We start from the raw sequence: 11,240 nt of genomic DNA, 5'->3' as shown, positions 1-11,240 counted from the left end.
AGTGTTAAATTAATCAGCCAGTATTTGTCTTATTGTGTGTTAGATAATAGTTTTCATCTCTAAAAATGGCAGGGACTTTGAATAGATTCAGCACCTGCAACTCTACATTAAAGTACAATGGAAGATCTTATTTGAAATCACCTTTGCTTCAATCTGTTGAACAAGAAAACACGAAAGATTCGTGCAATGTGTTTCGGGCAGATGGGTATTTGACAACATTTCGGTTCCGCTTTATAATGAATCCGATTGTCCATGCATGTCTGACCAATTGGCTTGTCATAAACATGGAAGACCTGATTTGATGTACCAAAACTGGAGATGGCAACCTCATGGCTGTGATTTAAAGAGGTAATGTTTGTTTAAACTTTATTGATATTCATAACTCGATCAGATACATATCATAAGTGTCACTTGATTACAATTTAGAATCAGGCATTATAAATAAGCTGGTTTGGCTTCTTTATTATGATTTAATCTCAAACGGGTCAAATAAGAAAATGTAATTGAGGAAATGAATCAAATGGGCCGACGAGGTCAAACGGATCTAAAGTGGCCCAAATGTATTTTCAACTAATACAACCTAAACATTAAGATTATTATTGTTTTTGTAATCACATTACATGCATTTGTTACTATGTTGTTTTAGTGAAAGTTATTCTATTGTGGTAGTTAATAAGTTTTATTCATATTTGGCTTTATATTCTTATGTATTCTTTCGTTTCCATAGCAACTTGGAAGAGGTTGTGAGGAGAGAAACGTGGGAAGAAGCCGACATTGAAGTTGGTGAAGTTCTCAACCATGGCCGGGTGAGGATAAAGCTTGAAAGAGGTTGTGAGGAGAGAAACGTGGGAAGAAGCCGGCATTGAAGTGGGTGAAGTTCTCAACCATGGCCGGGTGAGACAGAAATGCATTTCCGTGTTTGTTAAAAGTAAATTTGGCATATCATGTTTATTACATTAAGAATGATTCAGTTTAGCGTGATTGTGTTATGAGTTGACGTATATGTTATCATACCAAGAATGCTTTGGTTGACCATGCCGCAACGCGGCGCTGTGTACATAACTAGTATATTTAAAAAAGAAAAATTATTGGTGACAAAGGGGGCATTAGGCACTATGCTAAGGGCAGCGAAAATGCACCAATGTGGTGTCGCTCGATGCTCACTTTCAATTGATTTGATTTGATGGTTGAATGTATCATACTCCCACTAGTCTCTCACATTGAGATATGTTGAATGAGCATTCTACTTAGACTATCTCCAATGCAAAGGGCGCCCTTAGACGCCCTTGTCTGCCTAATCAGCTGCCACATCATATCCTTACAAATACTTAAAAATCCTTAAAAACCTCCAATTCACCTCCAACCATACAAACATCCTTACATATCCTTACATTTTCCACATCATCTCCTATTTTTTCTTTAGGTTTACTTACTTAAATTATTAAATGTATTTAAATTATTACATAATTAGATAATTAATATAAGTAGCCAAGTAATATCAAAAAATAAAAGTAAGTAAAAACATAAAAAGCAAATGAATTAAAGGTTAGTGAATAAGAATCCGTTAAAAAAATCACTGTTTTAGAAGTTGAAGTTTTATAGGTTGGTAAACTCTTAATGGTAAATAAATGTATGGCTTTAAATGAAAAGTTAATAAATTAGTTTAATTCTTCTCCAACAAATGTTGAAAGAAAAAATATGATATAAAGAAATTGGCACATTAATCAAAATATGTGAAGTACTTGCAAAAGGATTTATCTTTTGGATATGTTCTTCATTGGGTCCAAAAGTAAGGATTTTTGCCAAGTCATCTTGGATGAGATTAAGGATCTCCCATTGGAGATAGTCTTAATATTGTGTTTGATAATGAGTTTTGATTGGCACTTTTTGACACCTTCATCAAACGGTTTTTTATTAAAAAAGATATTTTTAACAAGATTATTTCATTAGTTGAATACAATTTTGCGCTTGACGAACTTTTTTACGATTAATGATCACAAATCAAACTTTGAATCAGTTATCTTTCTTATAAAATACGATTTGATTGTTGTAGAGTCTTTTTTAGTTTTGGTTTCTATATTTTCCACTGTTCATACAAAAGGGATACCGAATTCTCGTTGCATTAAGGGAGGAAATTCCACTAGTTAAACTCATATGATAATTTGTATAGCAGTTTACGCATGAGCAATATTTTTCTGTCATATCTTATTTCATAAAATATATATGTGTGGGCGCTCGAGGGTAAAAGTGAAAGTGCACTAATTTTAACGTTATTTTACTAATGTCGTGAAAATAATGTTAAAAGAGGGGGATGGTTAATCATGCATCATGTGGTGGTGTTGATAGCCGAAAGACAAGGGAGTATATGCACTAATTGACATTTGTCTTAATTGACGAGTGTTATATGCCTTATGTCCAAGACTTGATGCAAAACTACCATTGAGCCGGGGGTCTCACTGGAAGCAACCTCTTTATTCCTACGGTGTAGAGGTAAGGCTGTCTACATCTTACCCTCCTCAGACCCTACGTTAACTTTGCTATTGGTGGGATTTAGTGAGTATGATGATGATGATGATATTATTTCATAAAGTATTTAGACCATGTATAATGGGCGTGATTTTTTCAAAAAATGCCCCCAATAACCCCGGATCTCGCCCCATCCTCACCCCCATGGGCGTGTTTGGACGTGTTTTTTCAAAAAAAGCCCCCCTGACGTTTTTTAAATCACGCCAAACATCAAATGGTTTGGCCAATCACATGCATTCTTTCCTATGCTTGCCCAATACCATTTTTTGGATGTTTTTTTATTTAATTGTTTAACACCCCTTTTTAATATAATGCCCACATCCCCACTACACCCATTTTAGAAAAACGCCCAATAATGCCCCTTGCTGACTGTACTGTCACATGGCGGAAAACGACCAAGGGTAGGGACATTATTCATCCAAACCACTACACATAGTCTTAGAGGGGAAGTGAAGATTTGTGTTTGAGGCCAGAGCTCTCAAGTTCGAATTCAGTCCCAACCGGTTTTTACTGCAATGGACCTTCAGGTAGCGGATTTTCTCCAAAATTGGTGATGGTAAGCTTGAGATACCCAACGCTGTGTGCGATCACAACCATATAGAAAAATTTACTAGTCATACACAACTCTAACTTAATCTTTCTAAAATAGATAAATATCAGTTATATAATATCTCTAGTTATCCAAAAGGATTTTAATAAAATGATTTAGAGCATCACCTAAATATAGAATACATATTGGCGGTAATTCAAAATAAAGCGGTGCCATGCAGATTTAAAATGAAGACGTGGAGCGAACAAAAAAGACGTGTCAAAATAACATCATCACCATGCCACGTGTATTATCATTTCTGAGCCAACAACGTTGTAAATAAGGAAACCTTTGCACCTTTGTGAACCTAAGATACAAGAAACTGGAGACATCAAGTCAGCCACAGCCGCCTTTGGTGCAAGTGCAAGTACAGAAACAAAAGACAATAATGAAAGTATTGGTTGCCATAGATGAGAGTGAAGGGAGTTTGTATGCTCTCCAATGGGCCCTTGAACACTTGCATCTCCCGGAGACCGAGGGGTCAGCCGCGATCACAGTCGTTCATGTCCAACCTCATTTCATGCCGCCTCACACCGCCATCCCTGTTGGTCCCGGTAACGTTTTTTTAAGGGAAAATTAAGAAAATATCCGTTCTGAGTGATTAAAAATATTAACAAAACAGCCTTGACTTTTTTTAGTTACATGCCAACCAGAGCACAATAGGTGTCTTTTGGCACAAAAGATTAGATATTTGGTGTAGCGGGTTCAAAATAGGGTAGCGGATTCAGGGGTGTACCCACATGTTTGGTGGAAATTATTAAAAATGAAAATTAATTAATCGTCTATTTTAGTAAGTAAAATTTATTTATTAATTTCGTCGGTCAAAATAGATCTATTTTTTCCATGTTTTAACACGTTATAGATCAAAGTTGGAAATTGTTAGTAATAAAAATAAAAATTAAAAACTAATCGCCTAATTTCGTAAGTAAAATTTATTTTATTAATTTCCTCGGTTAAAATAAATATTTTAGCTGTTTTTTCCTTGTTTTAACACGTTATAGTTAAAACTTTATCATGTTATGCATCGTTAATTTTTGTTAGTGGGAATTAATATTCACACGCCCCTCTTCTCTATCTCCCTATATATATATAGATATATATAGTGAGAGATAGATTGAAAAGGATGTGAGAATAAGATATATGGTTGTGGGAATGGTAAAAACCTTTTTTTATGACCCAACGTTTTTTTTTTCATGATGCACTACGGACAGTAATATTTGCGACACCTGCAGTGATGGATTCTATAAAGAAGGCACAAGAACAAAGTGCATCTGAAGTCATTTCACGTGCCACGAAACTATGCGAACAACACATGGTTAGTCGTCGTTTATATATAACGTAACTAGCAACAAGACCCGCGCACGTTGCGGGGCGGGGCGAGTACATCAAATTTTATGTTATGCTAATCATATGAAAACACACGTTTCGACGTATCTAATTGAGCTCAGTGTGACCTATATTAGCATTGCGATTCGATTAAAACGTAAAATAAGTCGAGTTTATACCGTACAATTATAACGTATTATATGTGACCCGACTCATACACAGAAAACATTAACGGGTATAAAGGAAAAACCGACACGTGTAATCAAAAGGGATTAATTTGAGATTTAGAAAAAAAAGGGGGAAAGGCACAATATGACTCTACTCAGCTTGAAACAAAATTTACAAGACATGCATAAAAAAACACAAAAACATATTGTATTTCACCTGAGTTGTTTTCCAAAAAAAGTTTACGTTTAGACGTAGACCGACTTGAATTTATAGCAAAACGCACATAAAAATATGCACGTAAAAATGTTTTTCTAAATGAAAACTTATTATATTTGAGTTGACTCGTTTCCAGAAAAAAAAATTACGTCAAAACATAGAGCAAATTGAATTTATACCGACATGTACATAAAAATATGCACGTAACTGTGCCAAGTAACATCAATGTTACATCACTGCTAGCGACCACCATCGGAAAAACTCGTAAAACAAAAACAAGTAAAAAAGGAAAAAATAACATTGGGTGTAAAGTAGACATAAAATCGTTGAACTATGCACGCCCGTTGTAGTATGTTAATGCGAAGAAATTAGAGTAAAACGTAGAAAAGAATAAATAAGTCGATCTAGGATCCACGCGTTACGACAAATCTGTCAAACAGAGAAAATAGATGCATTGCGATGAGCTTGTCAAACGGGAAAAAAATTGAGAAAATACATTGAGCCTCACATGCACGTTGTGACGTATTAACTCGCAAAATTTAGAACCAAGCGTAAAACGAAAAACTTGTGAAAGACGAAAAGTATGAGGGACCAAAGTTGCAAATAAAAAAGTGTTGGGGTTAGATTGCAAAAGGTGAAAAGTTTTGGATTAAAAGTTAGAAAATCAAAGGGGTTAAAATGCAATAGGTGAAAACCTTTGGGTTAGAAGTGAAAAATCATTTTTTTTTTGAAAACTACATGGGGTACAACACCATTAAGCAACAAATTGTTACTTATTTATTTATTTTACACTAATTTTACTCATAGTAATAATCAACATTTATTTAAATATATTAATTCAAAAGGAATATATACTTGTGAGCCTAATGGAGCTAGATATTTGTAGCTTGGGTTTGAGTTCGATTATTAGAAGGGCTTTTGCATACGTTCGATCTCAATTAAGATTAGGCTCGAGCTCATTTTAACTCGATTCAAGCTTTTAGTGAGTGAACGTGACCCCTTTTATAACAAAAAAGGCTTTGCAACCTGTTTATCGAATACATTTCGGTCTCGGATTCTTGACCAGCAAACATATATCATAGTTGATTGGAGTTGCAAAGCTAGCGACCATTTGATGACTGCGTTGTTTGTGGTGCAATTTTTCATCATTTTGTGACTGTATTGGTCGCGGCCGCTATTTTTCGACCATCCTTTTTTACACTATTTTGATCACAGTCGCTAATATTCAACTATTTTGACTTGGGTCGCAACTTCGTTTTGCTCGCAACCTTTGGTCACTAATCCCCTTATTGTAGCAAGTGTATTACAAATATTGGTAGTTAATTAGCATTAAAAGCAGATTAAAGCCGAAATGATGGTGATTAGAGGAGACCCAAAGGAAATGATAGTTGAAGCTTCAGAGGACATGAATGTTGATCTCCTGGTTGTTGGAAGTAGAGGCCTTGGACAAATCAAAAGGTAAACTTCAATTATAAAAAATGGTCTCTGAATTTAGGTCACTTTTACCACTTCAATCTAAAAATGAAACTTTTTTGTATCTGGGTTCATGAGGTTTCATTTTTGTTGCCATTTTCATCCGATTGACAAACTGGGTTAGACTTCTGTTAACTTCTCCCCTTTTTGTCGGTTTCCCTGATTAAATGAAGGGTATAATCGTCATTTTATGCCATAGTATATGTTAATTAAACGAGGAAAACGACAAAAAATTGAGAAGTTAATAGAAAATTATAACCTAATTTGCCAATTGGATGAAAATGGCAACAAAATTAAAACCTTAGGGGATCCAGATACAAAAAGTTTTATTTTTGGACCGAAGTGGCAAAAATGACTTAAACTCAGGGACCTTTTTAGCATTTTACTCTATAAACAATTAAATAGGATTTATTTAACCTTAGAGATTTATTTCAATACAATTGTATTATCATATGTTTATCTATTTTGCAGGGCGTTTTTGGGGAGTGTTAGTGACTATTGTGCGCATCATGCTAAATGTCCGGTTCTTATAGTACGCCCACCAAAATCATCCCACAAGTAAACTCTATGCCAGTGTTTGGTTTTGTAGTGTCTAGAATGCAATAAAAAAGCCAAACGATGTTTCCACATTTTATTACAAGTAACTTGTTTGTATGTCATATTGTATATCGATGGATAATAAGTCGAGGGTCTGGAACGTTGTACGCTTGCACTTTTGACATTGTAAACATCTATTCTCAACATCCTATATAAATTCTAGCCGGGTCTTGTCGTTAGATGCATTGTTGCGTCGTGGACGTCGTCCTTAAATATATTGTTGCGTTGTGGGCGCATTCATACAGAAGGGATACAAAATTCTCGTTGCATTACGCGAGGAAATTCCACTGGTTAAACTCATATGATAACGTGTATAACATTTAAGCATGAGCAATGGCAGATGTATGTTGATTGAGGGTGGGGCACAAAGCCACCGTACATCCCCAGAACTCCAAAAGTGAAATATTCTACTTTCCTTCTTTTAGGTTGGTTATATTTTTTGTCATTTATTATTTCATAGAGTCCCTAGGATTTTGAGCGGTCGTGTGTTGTGACGGCGTCAAAAGTTAAAGTAACTCGAGCTTATATTGTATATTTGACCCAACACTTTCGGAAAAAATTTACATCGCCATTCATGATTGTAAAAGTCCCACCTAGGCTCCGAGTACTCCCCGAGTACTCGCTACAAGGTAGGCTACCGAGGCCCGAGTACCGTTCACCTAGGCCCATTACTCCCCGAGTAATCTCCGCCTAGGCCGAGTACTTCCCGAGTATTCCCGAATCCGACTAGGGAGCGCCTAGCGACTTTTGCAACCATGTCGCCATTGAATGAATACGTATTTATATTTGACCAGACTAGTTTTCGAATACATTTTACGAACGTACACAAAATAAGTATAAAAACTTATTATATCTGACCAGACTTGTTTTAGAAAAAAAAAATTATGTCAAAACGTGAATCATTTACGTTGAAACATGAATTTAAATCGACAGGTACGCCAAGACAACCCACGTCGTGCATTACGACGACGACACCTTAGTTGTTTATAGTTGGCCCCACGTTATGTTGTGATGCATTAACCGTATGAAACACGTGTTTCGACGTATCCTATCTAACTCGGTGTAACCTATATAAGCAATGCGGTTCAGTATACGGTGATGATATTAAAGTGTGACGCCTGTACGTGACCTTACACGTTTTTAACGTTGTTATACTCTACGTTCATGACATTAGCGTCATTAGACATTACACCTTCTACTTGAGCCTATGTACCTATTCGGTTAGGACCTTTATACTACACAGGGGCGGACTTACATGTAGCCCAAGGTGGGCGGGCGCACCCCCGGGGAAAAAAAATTTTAGTGCTATTTTCCGTTGAAAATCCCGTCTGCACCCCTTGGATTTTTTCGTCCGCACCCCTTGAATTTTTTCATCCGCACCCCTTGGAATTTTTCATCCACACACCTTAGGTAAAAAATGTTTTCGATTTATATTTAAATTTTTTTAGTAAACTCTAATTAAAAAACTCCCTAAATTATATAAACTTATACTACTCAACTTAACCCAAATACCCAATACCTTAACACAATATTTCATTAAACATAATTAGCCCACTAATTACTAGCCCATTAACCAAACTCAACCTAAGTTCAAACTATAATAATTAAAATAAGCCCAATAGTCCATTAGAACTCCTCCCGTCCTCCCTCTCTTGGGTCGTCTCCTACCAGCGATCATCGAACACAACAGCAACCACAACAGCAGACGCGAACCACCGCCGTCCGACACCAAAGGGTAACAAAATTCTTAAATAGGTTTGAAATTTCATGTGTTTTGACGTTGTTTAAAGTTGTTTAGATGATTTTTAGGGTGATTATGTTGTTTAGATTATTTTTAGGGTGATTACACACGATTTCTAGGGTTGAAAATTAAAATTGAAACATTATGTTATGGAGCGATGAACTTATGCATCAATTTTTTGTGATAGGAACCATGAGTAGGGACGTTATGGCGCAGTTTCTTTTGTTTTACATGACCCGACCCGAACCGACCCGATACGAACCGATTTTTTTACTTATATACCTAGGCCTAAAATTTTTAAAAATGTTTCGCACCCCCATAGAAAAATTCCTGGGTCCGTCACTGATACTACATACACTTGAATATATACAGTAACCTACGTAAACAAATACAAAATTGTGCCAAGGCCTAAGGGAGTACAAAAAAAGAATGAATTGCCATCCACATCAGAATAAATAGAGTTTTCCGAAAAAACCTGCTAGTGGAGGAAGACCTCCTAGCGATAAGAGACATAGGGCTAAAGAGAGAGCCAAAAAGGATCTTTCGTGTATAATCCTGCATAATCTCGAATGTTCTCAGTTCCGGTACGTAGACCAAATAAGATAATGCAAGCAAAAGTTCCTAGATTCATGGAGATATAGAACAACATATAAGTTATCATGCTTGCATATCTATCATTTGAGTCTCCAACAATTATTCCAATAATTACATATATTTGCCCTATGGTCCTAGAACTGAACTGGTGTTGAGAAGATTCAACAAAAAATTACAAACCACTGCAACACCTTTTAGTTTTGCCTATATATTTCTATTAGAGTGAATTGCAAGGATTGTCCTTTATCTTTATACTCATTTGCAGGCGCTGTCCTTTATCTTTAAAATTGACGAGTTTTGTACTTTATGTTTTCAAATCTTGCATGGAATGTCCTTTAGCCCTAACCCAGTTAGTTTGTTCAGTTAAATCAGATCATCAGCAAGGCACATAAGGGTATAATTGTCTTTTTACCCTGTTATTTAAAAAATATCTTAAAAGAAATAAATTATATATTAACTCTTATCTCTTTCTCTCTCTAAAACTCCCTCTTTCTTCCTGTCTCTCTCTCTCTCAACCACTTCCACCACCCCCTTCCATCACAACCACCACAACCTCCAACCACACCACAAATCACAGATCGTCTATTTTAGGAGATGGCCGGATTGATCGGAAACAGGTTGGAACTATCATCCGGTACCATATATATATCTCTCTCTAGGGTTTGGGTTTTTAGGAGAAATGACAATCTTCCAACGACCGGAGTTGAACAACTAAATCCGCGGCGGCGGCAGGACTTGAAGAACTAAATCTGTGGCGGCGGCAGGACTTGAACCAATATCCGATTCAAAATGGCATTGTTACGACGGCCGAACTTGAAGAACAAAATACAAAATTCAACCCACTCATCACCCAATTTCACTTAATCTGCAAATCAATTAGCAAATCCAAGTTATTAGGAACCAAAGATGTTCGGATTTGACTTCTGTTGCAGCGATAAAGACGGTGAATTGAACTGTTTATTGGTTGAAGAACCAAAACCCTTTTATCTTCCTTCAACTCTGCCTCAATGGCCACAAGGTACCTTCTCTGATTTTGTAAGTTTTCATTGATTTTTGGGTGGAATTGTTTGTAGGTTTTTTTTTCTTGATTGTCTTGAACATGATGAGTTTAATAGTTGATTATATTTGACTTTGAGTTGATTGTTTTTTTTTTTTGTACCAATTTGTAGTTTAACAGCAGATTTCTTTCAAAAAGTTTTTAGAATTCATGTGGAGATGATGGTGGTTGGTGCGTTGCACACATTGGATTCACCCTCATGTGCACAGATTTCTTTCAAAAAGTTATTATTAAGGTTTTGAAATGGGATTGGTTTGGGGAAGAACATGATGAAAAGACAATTTTACCCTCATGTGCATTGCACATGACCAGATTTGACATAAAAATCTAACTGGGTTAGGGCTAAAGGACAAAACGTGTATGATTTGAAAACATAAAGTACAAAACTCGTCAATTTTAAAGATAAAGGACAGCGCCTGCAAATGGGTATAAAGATAAAGGACAATCCTTGCAATTCACTCTTTCTATTATCCATATTTAAGTAAGTCTACCGACATTTACTTTTAAGAATATATAGAATTTATAAGAGAAGTGAAGATTTGTTTTTGAGAGCAGAGGTCTCAAGTTCGAATCTGATCCCAACTAGGTTTTATCGCAACAGGTCTTTATGTAGCGAGTTTTCCTCGGAATCGATTATGGTGAGATTGAGCTACGTAACATTGTCTGGATAGTCACAAACGTATGGAGAAATTTACTAGTCATACACAATTCTAACTTAATCTTTTTAAAATTAAAATAAATAAATTTCAGTTATATAATCTCTTGTTATCCAAAAGGATTTCAATAAAATGGTTTAGAGCATCACCTGAATATATAGAAATACATATTGCCGGTTGATTCAAAATGAAGACGTGGAACGAACAAAAAAGACGTGTCAAAATAATATCATGCACCATGCCACGTGTATTATCATTTCTGAGCCAACAACGTTGCTAAATAAGGAAACCTTTGCA

General features: G+C 35.9%; 1 protein-coding gene across 2 annotated transcripts; it reads left to right on the top strand.

The window, feature by feature from the left end:
* The first annotated feature begins 3,441 nt into the window (after positions 1-3,441).
* Positions 3,442-7,074, top strand: LOC110868487 (universal stress protein YxiE). Of its 2 annotated transcripts, none has more exons than XM_022117660.2 (4): positions 3,442-3,669; positions 4,327-4,430; positions 6,165-6,283; positions 6,770-7,074. In XM_022117660.2, the coding sequence occupies exons 1-4, from the start codon at positions 3,504-3,506 to the stop codon at positions 6,858-6,860; spliced, it is 480 nt and encodes a 159-aa protein (XP_021973352.1). In that variant the 5' UTR covers positions 3,442-3,503; the 3' UTR covers positions 6,861-7,074. The 2 variants fall into 2 exon arrangements, with proteins under 2 accessions (XP_021973352.1, XP_035831131.1); XM_035975238.1 differs by having other exon boundaries at positions 4,348-4,430; positions 6,770-7,046.
* The last annotated feature ends 4,166 nt before the right edge of the window (positions 7,075-11,240 follow it).

This window comes from Helianthus annuus, chromosome 7 (genome assembly GCF_002127325.2).
Source record: "Helianthus annuus cultivar XRQ/B chromosome 7, HanXRQr2.0-SUNRISE, whole genome shotgun sequence".
NCBI lineage: Eukaryota > Viridiplantae > Streptophyta > Magnoliopsida > Asterales > Asteraceae > Helianthus > Helianthus annuus.
Note: the sequence above shows the minus strand (reverse complement) of the source record. Positions and strands in the feature narration are given on the sequence as shown.